The 14666-nt window shown below is 39.6% G+C and overlaps 1 protein-coding gene across 2 annotated transcripts in view; it reads right to left on the bottom strand.

Moving 5' to 3' along the window:
• Positions 1-5883: 5883 nt before the first annotated feature.
• The window catches only part of notch1b (notch receptor 1b), a 49470-nt gene continuing 40687 nt past the window's right edge, over positions 5884-14666 (bottom strand). For both annotated transcript variants that reach the window (XM_077231771.1, XM_077231772.1), the window contains exons 26-34: positions 13974-14408; positions 13738-13886; positions 12625-12838; positions 12278-12368; positions 11987-12149; positions 9964-10262; positions 9703-9850; positions 8686-8783; positions 5884-8540 (exon numbers count right to left, since the gene is read on the bottom strand). In XM_077231771.1, coding sequence (XP_077087886.1) covers positions 7224-8540; positions 8686-8783; positions 9703-9850; positions 9964-10262; positions 11987-12149; positions 12278-12368; positions 12625-12838; positions 13738-13886; positions 13974-14408 — 2914 coding nt within the window. In that variant the 3' untranslated portion in view covers positions 5884-7223. The remainder of the gene's footprint in view (positions 8541-8685; positions 8784-9702; positions 9851-9963; positions 10263-11986; positions 12150-12277; positions 12369-12624; positions 12839-13737; positions 13887-13973; positions 14409-14666) is intronic.

Raw genomic sequence — 14666 nt, 5'->3', positions numbered from 1 at the left:
CAGTGTTGGGGAGTAACAGAATACCGGCGTTACGTATTCAGAATACAAATTATGAGTAACTGTATTCCGTTACAGTTACAATTTAAATAGTTGGTATTTAGAATACAGTTACATTGTTGAAATCAATGGATTACATGACGATACTTTTCTGTTTCGTGAGTTTATTCACTCTCTAAAAAAATTAAGGCAACTCAATGCATTTCCCAGAAGTCCCAATATGAAAACGAAAAGATGCGCGGTTTGCGTAATCAGTCACAATGGAGTCGGAAGAGGAGCAGCGGGAGCTAGATGTAGAGATGGAGCCGGAATAACAGAGCCAGGGCAAGAATGTGTTTCTATCTTGGAAATTCAAACAGCATTTCACATTAAAGAAAGAGAAGGGAGAACAAATATAACTGTGCAGTGCAACCTCTGCTTGCAAGCAACCATCCTCCTTTCAGCGTCCAAAGACTCCACCTCCAACCTGAAGAAGCATCTTAAAGTTTTTTTTTTTTTTAATTAGCCAGGGGTAGTCGTCTGCTATAGTTTTACTGGTCACCTTGCTATTTATAGTTATATCAGGTAGGCTGCTAGCTACAGGGCTGTAACGATATGCAATATGAAACCGAAATCGCGACACTCAGATCCACGAACCTGCGTCGCGTGCGAGAAGGCAGAATTGCGACTTACCCCTTCCAACTCCCAGAGTTATCCTTCCCATCCAGATCCAATGCTACCACATCTTTAAATTACTATTAGTATTATTTGAAGTTAAGATTATAAAATACGTAGACATACACCAAAAAACTAGTTGCGGAATAATTATGTAAAATTTAGCAATTGCGTTATGGACATGACATTTGCAGTCAAAACTTGAAATATACATTCTCAGAAAATGCATTTAATACCAATATATCGAAACGTCTGTTTGTATATCCATACTCCCTTAATAAAGGAGTCCAGACATTAGAAAAATATCTGTCTACGCATGGGTTTTATATTTAATATGAGGGAAATAAACATGCGTGATACAAAAAATATTTAACTTTTAGGCCAAATATTTTTTAGTACTTCTGTGAATTAGGCTACACTGCGAAAACCAAAATTAATACCCACCCGATGAAGAAGGGTTGGCTCTCCACAGAACATAAAATATTCATTTTATTTTATTTTTCTTGTTCGCATTTATGAGGAAAAAACAATGTTACGGACGTGACCACTCTGAAAGCGGCACTAAAAGACTGCTTTAAAACTTTCACAGAGACATCAAACAGATGCAAAGCCTTTCTTTAAAGTGAATTTCGATTTGTATTAATTGTATCTTAATTTTAATCAATGTTTCATCAACCAATAGCCTGGAATTAATAAATAAGTAGTAAATATAGCAGACAATAGATATCACGGCACGGAGGCGCTGGTACGTGAACTGGGGCTCGTCTCATAAATGAACCGAAACTTAGCGTGTAAGGTAGGCTAGACTACTTGCCCTTTCCGGGAGACATGGGCCTAACACATTCAGCCAGTTGGAACAGAAAAACACACCAGAATAGGCCTGTTTAGTAAGCAAAGTGGATGGCCGCATTCCTACACTTTTAAAATGCAATTCAATGTGGAAGCAATCCAAGTATTCAGAATACGTTACTCAGATTGAGTAACGTAACGGAATACGTTACAAATTACATTTTTGGGCATGTATTCTGTATTCTGTAACGAAATACGTTTTGAAAGTATCCTTCCCAACACTGTAGTTCGGACGAACAAGTAGACGATGAAGGAAGGTATAGGAAGTCGGGAAAGTTATTTTCGTGTAGAGACTGATGAGACCGGTCAATGAGTGAGTGTGAGCTGTGTGCTTATTTACCGGTAGTATTCTGGTGATTGGGAACAAGTATAGGTGAAGCAACTGGTGCTGATGGCGTGTTGGTTGAATCTGTGACACTAACTACATTTTTTATCATGTAATTTGGAATCAGTACCTGACAATCATACCCACCACTGTACAATGGTACAAGATTTTCCTATTCAAATCAATTTTATAAACGAGTTGGGTCAAAAGTAATCTAAAAATAGTCAAAAACAAGTATTAAGAATAGTCTACATTACCTAAAATGAGTATTGTGATGGATTACATTAATAACTACAATTTTTGGTCATGCAATTTGGAATCAGCAACTACAATTTGTAAGTAATCTACCAAGCACTGCTGGTTATCATATGGGATGGGAACAAATAGATAAAGAAACAAGAGTGTCTGGAAAAAAAAAAACAGTGAACACATGGCATTAGATTTGACATTTGTTTTTGATGCATGCATTGCAGATAGTTTTGCAGAAGAGTTATGTAACATGTTGTATAAATCACGGTACCTAAGGTTGCACAGAATCTGTTTCTATTACATATTTATGTTGCTGGTTTTTTTTCTGTTATTGATTAGCTGTACCTCAAAAGGTGTTATCTACAGTCATTTAAATTTTATTCAAAATGAGCACCATGTTACAACACTTAACCTATGTGGAATGCATCACGAGTAACACTGCAGTTTGACGCTTCACTCCACAGAGTTCAGTGCATCGGGGAACACTGGCATCAATCAAGTTGAATGGCCAGAATGGTTGAAAGGCAGACAATGTTAAAAACACCATGAAATTATTATTATTATTATTATTTTAAATGGAATGGATTTATATGCAGGACTATAACTTATTTGTGTGTGCACTTTTTTTTTGTTTAATTCATGTGCCATCATAAACGTTAATCAAAATTATTTCCCCTCCCTCTTGCAATGGCATCTTTTCCTTAATAATGCGTTTACTGCCGTGAGGACACTCACATTAAATCACAGCAATAACAAACCACAACAATCCAACCAATGATGGACAGAAACAAGTCCTTCACTATGGCTGCATCCGAAATGGCATACTATTCAATCCGCATTGCAAATCAGGTTTATTGGCTAAATTTACAGACTTTCCGCTGTTTGCAATGAACAAATCAAACATAAGTAATTAAAATAGCTCAACACAAATGTTTCAAGTGGTTTCCAAATTCAACTGAAAATCCAACTTTTAATGACTTCTGCTGTCTAAAAATTAGTCAACCCCTTCATGGCAAGCATCTTTAGTACTTAGTAGAACATATTTTGCTGTTATGACCTTCTGCAATCGAGATGTATAACCAGACACCAGCTTCTGGCAGCGTTTCTGAGGAATCTTAGCCCGTTCCTCATGAGCAATGGCTTCCAGTTCAGTAATTTTCTTAGGTTTGTGTGCTGCAAACGCCTTCTTCAAATCCCAACAGAGATTTTCCATGGGGTTCAAGTCAGGTGACTGATGGCCACTGTAGAATCTTCCAGGACTTCTTCTGCAACCAAGCCTTGTTGAAATCTGAGGTATGCTTGGGATCATTGTCCTGTAGGAAGGTCCAATGACGTTCAAGCTTCAGCTTCCTCATTAACGGCATGACCTAGGATTTCTCCTAGGATTTCCTGATACTTCAATGAATCCATCTTGCTTTCCACACACAGGTTTCCAGTGCCAGAGGATACAAAGCCGCCACAGAACATCACTCAGCACCACCATGCTTAACTGTAGCCAGAGTCTTCTTTTCAGCATTCGCTTCATTCTTCTTCCTCCAGACACACAGCTGATCCATGGGGCTGAAAAGTTCCAGTTTTCTTTCATCGCCCCACAGAACAGAATCCCAAAACCTCTGTGGATTATTTATATGATTTGGAGCAAATTGAAGCCGGCTTTCCTTTTGCTTTTGGGTCAGTAGTGGTGAACGTCTTGGAGTTCTGGCATGCGTTTAGAATGCGCCTTACTGTGCAGCTGAAACCTCAGTGCCTGTTGCCACCAAGTCTTGCTCCAGGTCTTTTGCAGTCACTCTAGGGTTTTTCTGAACCTGCCTTCTCGGAAATCTAGTTGCAGCCATTGATAGCTGCCCCCTCCAAGTGTAACCACTGTTGCTTTACCTTTGAATTTGCAAACTATGCTTGACTCTAGGAACATTTAGTCCCTTCACTGTCTTTTTGTATCCTGTTCCTTGTTTGTGAAGGGAGATGATATCTTCTCTTAACTTTTTGGACCATTCTTTTGACTTTTGACTTCTGCCATATTTCTAACATGCAGTCAAACGTGGCACTCAACAAACCTAGCCAGTTCTACCAGAAAGACTCGGAATGCAAGATAATATCACAATGACATTTATTAATTAATAGACCAGCAAATGAAAGCAAAAATATTGAAAGATAAAGTTCTTTGGAGCGGGCCCCACCCGTAGCAAACATTCAGAGGGTAGCGGACTCTGAAGATGAAGGCAGGGGCGCAGCCGTCCCCCGGAGAGGTATGGACAGGGACCATCCTGGTGGTGGTGGGGAGGATGGGGGTGAATGTTTGTGTCATCATCTGCGAACTAAAACATGTGTAAGGACCGATCTTTTATACTCCAAATATTAGATAATGTTTGGTTAGACCAAAACGTAATGGGTGACGTAACATTTGAGTCTTCCTGGCAGAATTTACGCTAGAGCTTTCATTTCAGATATTTCATGTGTTCTAGCAGCAAACCTGGTGCAACTAATGAAGCCCTTGATTAGTTGCATCAGGTGTGCTTGAGATAACACCTGTTTTGGAGATTTGTGCTGTTGTGAGGGATTCTATTCAGGGGGTTCAATAATTTTGAGACTGCAGAAGTCATCAAAAGTTGCATTTTCAGTTGAATATGGAGAAACTTGACACATTTGTTGTGTTGAACTACTTCAATTACTTTTGTTTGATTTGTTCATTGCAAACAACTGAAAGTGTAAATATTACCAATAAACCTGGGGTTTATTTAATTTTGGGGTATACTTACACTAATTTCAAGGGTTGAATAATTTTGATAACAGCTGTATAATAGTAGGCGAAAAACAAATGTGACAAAATAAGTATGTCCAAATTCACAATACAATAAAAGGAGTAGGCAAAAAGTACCCGGGTGACCTACTTCTGGCGAGATTCTGAAGTGTGGATATAATGGACACTTTACTATCCCATGAGGCCACGGGAAAGGATTTGTGAATGGAGGTGTAGCGACACAACTGACACTTGTAGGTCACATAATAATGACAACATGGTGAATTTAGTACATTCGGATTACATTCATACTATAAACACTAATACTATATAGAACATACTAGTTATATAATTACTTATTCAAAATAAGTATAGTGGTGGTATAGTCAGAAAAATAATTATTCAAAATCTAGCATTGTGAATTGTTGCCTCAAGAATATTGAGAGGATGGTCCCAAAGGTTTAGAATCATCAGCATAATTTATTATCAGTATCAATACATTAATATTCTGCAATTTTTTTATTTGAATTAATTCATTTTTCTTGTGACATCACAACGAACTCGCCTACCCCCAAACCTCAAGGTCTGTGTGATGAACCCTCATTAGATTTGAAGGATTTTCAATAATTCAATGCAAAAAGAATTCAATGTAAATGTAACAACATTTTTATAGCTGAGCCTCACGAAATGAGTGCATACTTAAAGTAGACATTTGAAGGCTCATTGGCCGCTTTTGTAGGCCTACAACGATGGCATTTGTCCTCTCAGCAGCAGATGGCGCTGTTGACAGGCCAATGAAATAAAACCATTAGGAGCCCCTAGTATATAAATATTCGTAATGAAAATACAAGAACAAAATAAAAAAACTTCTTTGATATTCAAACCCAACTTTTTATTGCAATGATAACTTTGTTGATATATCTGTTTTGAGTTGCTGTCTATAAAGGCTTTGACCTTTGATATAAATCAAGCTAAAATGTGAAAGAAATACACTTGATAAATAATATAAATTTGCCATACAATAAAGTGTTATTGGAAGAAAGACAGATAAATACAACAAAGGAGGCTGAAATCTGAATACACATAGGTATCTTTTATTATGCAAAGAAACTTGAACAGACAGTAGAACTGACAGAAAATACTCTGCATGTAAACTACACATTTGCAGATATGTAACATTTACAGATATTGTATACTCGGTGCGGTTCAAAGCTGATGAACACTTAAGTACTGATGGCTTAAAGAGGATACATGACACAGCCCGATATGGGGACCATTTAACTTGTCTTTGTGATTTTGTGGAAAACTATTGGCGGTCAATAGTGAGTCATAAATCATCTAATTGTGTTATTTCATATGGCATATCCTCTAGTGATTTGTGTGTATAGCCTAAATTTATTATATTTGTCTCTACCCCAGTGATACTGAGAAAAAAATATATATATAGACGTTCTGCGTATAGAAAACAACTACATAGCATTAAAATATTTCAAATTTCCATGGCACACTTAAGATTTCTGAAACAAAATCCTGTTTACATGACAAATGCATACAATATATCTATTTACATTAGCCATAGGCTCAAACGAAGATACAAAACTGGAAGTACAGTAAAGAGAAGTTCAATTTGAAACACCTCCATAAAGCCCCAGACACTTTTGGTCACGTGACCAGTTCTACAAAAATTGGGAGGAAAGATACAGATCACTTGATATTGGCACCTGTTTAATACAAGTCAATATGAAGTATTTCCTGTAAGTAGCTCAGATCCTCGCTTTCACATCCACATTCACAGTGGACATTAAGAAATCTGCTTTTTGCAGGAATTTAATATACAAGATAGAAAGAAAGAGCAAAATCAATTTGAACTATACAAATGTTCAATTATAAAACCACTACTTATTTGTAGTATAAACCTTGTAACACACACACACACGAATGAGAACCTAACCAAAACAAATATCAGACGACATAACGTGTAAGAAATTCAATCATAACGGAAAAGCAGCTTGTTTCAGACAACATAAATCTACTTTAACACTGAAGTTTTTTATACAAAAAACGTGCTCTCAAATTTATACAATATTAGGTGTAAATCAATTTTAAAAAATGGCCGATCAACAAAACAAAAACAAAAAAAACAGGCATATTTTATGACCAATAAATACCCAGTGTGTACATTCGAGTACAGTGTATCGAGGTCAGTAGCATTGCATTATAAAAATTGACCTTCTTCTTCAAGATAATTTATTTTGCCCAAATGTAAAAATAAATGGTGAAAAAAAAGTATAAATAACAAAATATCAATAAATAAAAAAAAAATATGGTTAGTACAAGAGGCCTTTTAATGACCCTTCAGTAAAGCAGGCTTATGGAGTGTCCCTTACATTTTTTTTTTTTCAATTTATTGTTCTATTTGAATTGCTCAGGTATGTGTCCGATTTGTGACTGCATGCTGGTGGGAGGACTGGAAATGCCCTCCGACCAGTCAGACATGTTGGAATGGGGCGACGAGCTGGACCACTGGTCCGGTGAACCTGGAGACGGCGTGAGGAAAGGGTGGTCAGGCACTTGGAGTTGGTGGCTGGGGGTGTTGGCATCCATGGTGTTTGAGTAACTGTGCTGGGAAGGTGGCGTCAGGAACTGCGTGCCCGCCATGCTCGGGCCCAGAGAGGACGGGTTTAGCAACTGGGTCTCCTGGGGGATTATGGTGTGGATGGGCATGCTGTTCCCTGCGCTCTGCTGGAGCTCCGAGCCACCCAGCTCACCACCGATGAAGTTCTGGCTAACGCCACTGGGTGGATTGGTGCTCTGGTGCTGCAGCTGGACGCCTGTCTGCTGCGCTCTCTGTTGCATGTTCTGCATCTGCTGCATTAGATGCGGCTGTGTGGTGAGGTGCGCGTTCTGGAGGCTTTGATAGTTCAAAATCTGAGACAGGGTAGCGGGGCGGCCATTGTGGAGGGACGTCATCAGGCCGGATTGGTGAAGGTTGGCCTGACCTGAGGCGTTCCTCATGGCTGCGAATTGATTTTGAGGACCCATACTACCGTGCATCCGTCCAAGCCATTCGCATTGGCCGTTCATGACATTTGAGCTGTTAGAACCGGCCACTGGCAGATGGCTGAGACGTGGGGGTAACGGATCGAACTGTATGTGGGCCAGATCCTGCTTGTTGCCCATGCCTAGATGGTTGACGCTCATGTGGGTATCTGCCATGCCTTGTAAGTGATTAAGCGACATGGAGGGCGATCGCTGGAAGGGTGAAGTCATTAGCGGTGGGGAGGCGACATCAGATATGTACCCGTGGGGCGACTCCAAGGAATCCACCGGCGAGAGCACGGCCGAGCTGTCTAGCAAATGTCCTTTTCCATCCTGTGTCTTCTTCTTCTTGACTTTCATGTCTTTGCCATCCTTACAACCAATACCTTTAGTGCTGGGCTTGCGGGGCTTCTTGCTTTGTAAGGACTTCATGCTGCCCATGAAGGCGTTGGGAGAGCAGAGAGGTGGGGAGAGGGTGGTGCAGAGGGGGGCGCTGTGCATGGGAGGGCTACGGACCAGGTTATATTCATCGATGAGCCGCACGATGTCGTGATGCATTCTGTCCTGAGCGATATCCCGTGGGAGCCGATCCATATGGTCGGTGATCTCCCGATTAGCAAAATGCTCGAGCAGGACTTTAGCAGTCTCGTAACTTCCTTCTCTTGCTGCCAAGAATAGAGGAGTCTCCTCCTGAACGTGGGAAAATAATTGGTAAGCTAAAAGCATTTTGAAATTGACAATGGTTTTGTGCTATGATGTTAATCTGAGTATAATGTGAATGTCTACAGTAACACAAAGCATTATTTGTGATTAAAGAAAAGCAAGTGCTGCTTACCTTATTGTTCTGCATATCTTTATTTGCTCCGTTCTTAAGCAACACCATTGCCGCTTCTACGTTGTTCACAGCTGCTGCCCAGTGAAGAGCAGATTTACCTGTAGCACAAACAGAAAGTGCTTTAGCAGCATACAATGGTGATAAATCTGACAGTTATCTTGCCATAGTATATACATTAAAAGTCAAATGTTTGGACTTAACTTTAATTATTATCTTTTTATTGTTAAGTCATCAAAATTAATACACAAATCAAAAAACGTAAAGTTTGGGGTTGGTAATTTTCTCTCTTTTATCGTCACCAAGGCTGCATTTATTTAATAAAAGCAGTAATATTGTGAAATATTACTACAATTTAAAATGGTTGTCTTTTTTATTTAAATACATTTTAACATGTAATTTATTCCTATGATGGCAATACTGAATTTTCAGCATTGTTGCTCCAGGCTTCAGTGTCACATGATCCTTCAGAAATCATTCCAATATGCTGATTTGCTGCTCAATAAACATTTCTTTATTATTATCAATGTTGAAAACAGTTGTGCTTTTTAAATATTTTTTTGTGGAACCCATGATTTTTTCAGGATTCTGGAAAGTTCAGAAAAACAGCATTTATATATATATATATATATATATATATATATATATATAGCAATTTAATGCAGTCAAAAATTATTTAATAAAAAATCTTAATGACCCATATTTTTTTTAAACTGTATATCTTAGATATACATGTATCTTATCTTATCTCAAGCAACTTCATGAGGTGCCAACTGGTCTTTGTTGGACACTTTTTTTTACCTGGGCTGTTTTCTGATTTAATTCATTAAGTAATAATGATAATAATAATCTTGTACAATTATTATTATTAATAATTTATCTATTTATTAATAAATTCATTAGCACAATTTTTCTTTGTTAGCAAAATTATTTACAAGCATTTTAAAATTAACCTTTAGATCAGATAATTAAGAAAGGTTTTTAAGTCAAGTGCCATGCAAGGCAGTGTAATAGTCATACCAAAATCATCAATGGCATTGACATCAGCATGGCAGTTGATGAGTTCCTCCACCATACCCTCGACCGCCAGTCTTGCTGCCAGTATCAGAGGTGTGGTGCCATCATGCATTCGGGCATCTAAGTCTGTGGCACGGTTCCGTATCAAAATCTGCATAAGGGTCAAAGGTTAACATGCTTAGGAATCATCAGTCGATGGAAACACAGAATATTAAACCACCTTCATTTATACTGTATTCCTTCATGCAGTCCTGGTTCACATACCTGGAAGACTCCTTGTGCATCTGCAGCCACAGCAGCATGTAATGGAGTCCGTCCCATATTGTCCTGGATGTTGGCATCTGCACTGGCCTCCAGGAGCCTTTTGGCAGCATCCGAGCGGGCATAGCGGGCAGCTAGGTGTAGAGCCGTCTCACCCGTACGGTCTGTCTGGTTGTGAAGGTTGGCACCTTGGTAGATGAAGTCATTGATGACGTTTGCAGAAGCATCCTCCTCTTCCTCGCTGTTCCCTGTTTCTAGCCCTCCTCCACTACAGGATGCGATCATGAGAGGAGTAAAGCCATCTAGAGAAGAAAAAGAGAGTGAAGGTCTGTTTGCCTTTACATTTATTTATGAATCTGATGCTTTATACAAAGGAGACTTTCATTTTTCAAATTCTAAATTCCATGAAGACCCCCCCCCCCCATGTCCAGTTCTCATTGTTATTTCTACTAAACAGTTTAAAGAAAAAAACCTGAGACAAATGAAACTCCTTTGAACAGCCAAAAACTTTCCTTTGAGTAGGACTAGCCTGACGGCAATCTAAAGAAATGTTTTCCTTAAAGTGATGGACCAAAGCAACGGCAAAGAAACAAACAAATCGAAGTAGGATTTGACGCACTGGCTTTCTCAATCACCCCAGATCGCTTCGATAACGGATTGTAATCAAGCGTGGCGGTTTGGTAAAGCTCAGGGACGCGGGCCACACTTTGAAATTTCCACCGCTGGTAAAACTGAGTATTATCATCTCTGAAAAGCTGCTTTCTTTTCTGACTTCGACGGGGGCTTCACGGCTTCAAAAGAATAGCTATTCCCAAATCAGGCCTGATTTGGTCGATTTAAAAACATCAATCCACACAAAGAGCAAAAAAGGAAAAACAGCTTGCAAAGAGATACCAAAAGAATGTTGCCTTTGACTATCTTAAAGTGTTGTCAGGGGTATATTGGTGCTTATAAAAAGAGAAGAGCATTTCATAAAGAGTTTTAATTAGCAAAACACATGTAAGCAGAATATCACAGGATGAATCGTTAAGACTGGTAAAAATGTGCTCAGTCCCTCGGGGTTTACATCTTTCAGTCAGAGCCTTTGAAGTGGATTCCTTTTCCCACAGGGCCCTGAGCATTAAGTCCTACTTAGAGCTCAATTCAGTTCCTCATCCCAGCACTCGACAGCGCGCACACACACTATATGCAAACCGAGGAACAGGTGTAATCCACAATCAAGAATTTTAAGCAGGTTGAGTTCTCATAAAAAATTTAAATGAAGATTTTCATATCTGTTAGGCAAATAATTAACATGATTTCCCTGCATAGATATGTGATTGTAAAAATCAAGCAAAAATCTAATAGTTAACTACTTAATTATCTGATCAATGAGGCCACATTTAAGATGTATAATATGTGTGTGTATGTGGTCACACTTTAGATTAGGGTCCAGTTCTCACTATTAACTAACTATAAACTATGACCTTTGCCTCAGAAAACTCCTAATTACTGCTTTTTAATAGTTAGTAAGGTAGTTGTTAAGTTGTATTTAGGATTAAAGGATGTAGAATATGATCAAGCAGAATAAGCCATTAATATTTGCTAATAATATAAGTACTAATAAACAGCCAATTTCCTAGTAATATGCATGCTTATAAGCAACTAGTCAATGGTGACAATTGGACCCTAAACAGTGTTACCATGTATATGTATGTATCTACAGTATATATATGTAAGTAGTATGTATGTGTGTATATATATATATATGTGTGTGTGTGTGTGTGTGTTAACATATTGTAATCAAATTGTTATTGTTTAATAATAAGCCTTATAGAAAGATATAATTTCAAAATGTTATTTAAATTTGAGTGAATTAATAATATTTTATTATAAATAAATAGAAACATATTAAAAAATAATTCTAATTAAATTCACATTATAATTACTGTTCTCCTGTTATTGAGAGATCAGCAAATCCAATAACAAAATCATTATTACATGGGGGATTTAAATAAAATATATATATTATACAACAATGCCTAACCTGGTCCTCGGGCATTGACGTCCATGCAGTCGCTCTCTATCTCGCCCTGAGGGGGTGTGGGAGCGATGGATGGGATTCGCAGATCGGCTGCGTCCAAGTGCTGCTGCGTCCACTGCCGGTGATCTGGCTGATCATCTAAATCAAGAATCGCCTGCTCCTCAGACTAAAAGAGGAGAATAAATGATTGAAAATTCTAATTAATTGTATTAATTAATGCAAGAATGTTCATTGTAAGAGGCTTTTTAAATTCGCTATTATGTAAATAATAGTGCTTTCTGTTGCTCTGCTCACCCTGAAGCGTTTGGTGTCTGATGGTTCCTCCTCTCCCCATTCATTCTGGTTGTCATCCATTAATGAAATGTCTGAACAGTTCTTAAGTGGCCTGTTTTCAGAAAAATAACTCATTAAACATGCTGAAATAACTTTTTTTTGCACTTTACTACATCCCACCAAAACTAACTTAAAGACTGTGCTCTAACGCCAAAAAGCTGTAACTGATCATCAGCCTCCACTTTCTTCCTAAAACTAGTCAATTAAATTAAACTCAACAAATGATCATAACTTCAAATGAAAAAGTTGTCCTCCATAATAATTTGTCCCTTCAAACTTGATATCGGAAGGTGACGCAGCGAACCTACCTCAGACCAACAGAGTCTTCGCCGACTGGCTCCCTCCTCTTCTTCTTGCTGGGCTCGCTAGTCTTGAAACCCTCCGGAAACCAAAGTTGACCATGTTCACGGCGGCGTTTACGGGAAGCGACCATTCCCACGCCGACAAAGGCCAGCAGTGCCAGTCCTGCCAGAACCACGTAGACCGGATAGAGCTCTATGGGCGAGGGTCCATCAATCTTACCTGCCACAGGAAGCACAGTTCACATGTCAGACCCACAGAAGGGACAAGAATATGTTCCTCACGCAACGATGAGGCACAAATCGCTGGAGATGGACGGACAAACTAGAGCGAGGCACGCGTTCGTGTTAATCAGAATTGCTAACCGCTTCTCATCAAAAAGAAGGAGCTAGCAAATAAGAAAAGGAGGAGGATAGAAAAAAGAGAAAAGAAAGAACACCTCCTCTCCCCTTTCTCAGCCCAGGGTACCAGGAGACAACTTTACCCGTTCTTCTTTAAGGGAAAAAAAGGGAGGGATTAATGAACTTCAAATTACCGCGCACACTTTAAGCTGTAAAGACGAAGGATTTATTAGGATTTTCGAGATAACAAAGACTCCCAACTTCTAGCACACTCCCGATCAATTTTTCTCCTCTCTTTTTTCAAGCTCTCTCCACTAACGATTTTGAAATGATAAACTCTGCTCACCTAAACCCTTGGAGATGCATTAAGTCTGGTACATTCAACAAGGTTAAGGTTGCAGCAGCCCCCCATCATTTTAGATTCATGCCATGTATTGGTGATATGCATGTATGTGAGAGTGTCTTGTTGGGCCAAATGAGTTGACATGATTTGCATCAATTAGCTATTTTCGGTGCCTGGAGCCAGTGGATCTGCCCTCAGACTGCCGCATTGATTGCTTAGTCTGTCTAATGCACAAAGAACATTTTCTTCATTGTTATAAGGAAGAAACGCACAAACTTCAAAGTGATCCCTGTAATCCGCGGTAGGAGGCGGTGGGGTTAAAGGTTGGCAAGGGGGGTTGCTACTGAATACATGCAGTAAGATGTGAGGCCTAGTCTTGATTAAGGGCATTATGGGAAGACGTGAGGCACACGACAATACTCGTGCCAAACACTCACTTGTGACGGCCTCGATGACGTAAGGCATATTCAGATTGCCGCTGGAAGCCAGGGCTCCGAGGAAAGCAGCCACATCGTTCGCATTCTGGAAGCACTCAGAGGTTTGCTGGTAGCACTGGCGGTTGTCTATCTCCAAGTATACCACCGAGCTGATGGAAATAAAAAGCATGATTTTTATTGATTTATATTCAAACATATTTTTAAAGCAGATGAGGGCTCAGTTGTAGCATACGCACCCTTTGATCTGCATCTCGTCCAGTTCTCTGCGTTTTCTCCCTCCTTCCACAACTATATTGTAAATACTGCTTTTTACCGAGCTCATGACGTTGCTAGAAGCACCGTTCCAGCCATCTAGTGATCGTTTGATGTTGTGCTTCCTCAGCTCCTGCTCGTTGCCGTAATACGGGTAGATCATTTCCTCTCCCTTGCTGTCACGCCGGAAAACGATGTTGGTGTGGAGCACTCTGCTGAGCTCCCGCAGAAATCCAAAGGAGTTGTTTCGGAGCTGCTCGGGCATAATGTGGACCACCACAACCAGGAGTCCTGCAGCTAACTTTTCGGGAATGTTGTTGGCACAGTCCAGCCCGTCCCATTCGCACTCTGCATTATTGCAGCCCTGGTCACAGTGGCCATCTGAATAGTGGTCTTTGCAATACTGGTCGTAGAGTGGACTATGAGAGAGGAGAGCACAGTTTAGAAATGGCATGGAAAACAGAGATAAAAAGCTTATGATTCTGCTTTTATAAAAGTTTCTAGATGGCAATTTATGGCTATTAGCTTTCCCAAGCTGGTCTTGATGGCTAGACTACAAGCTTGTTCCTTTATTTACAGAGTATAGCTGGAGTGAGGACAAGAAGTGAAGTGGGAGAGAGAGGGGGAGCGTGGTTGGGAAAAGACCACGACCTGGAACACGGGTCGCCCGAAGCGCA

The sequence above is a fragment of the Siphateles boraxobius genome, unplaced genomic scaffold (assembly GCF_051911475.1).
Source record: "Siphateles boraxobius isolate OS27281-9 unplaced genomic scaffold, OSU_SipBor_1 16, whole genome shotgun sequence".
Classification (NCBI taxonomy): Eukaryota; Metazoa; Chordata; class Actinopteri; order Cypriniformes; family Leuciscidae; genus Siphateles; species Siphateles boraxobius.
This window is presented reverse-complemented; position numbering and strand designations above follow the sequence as displayed.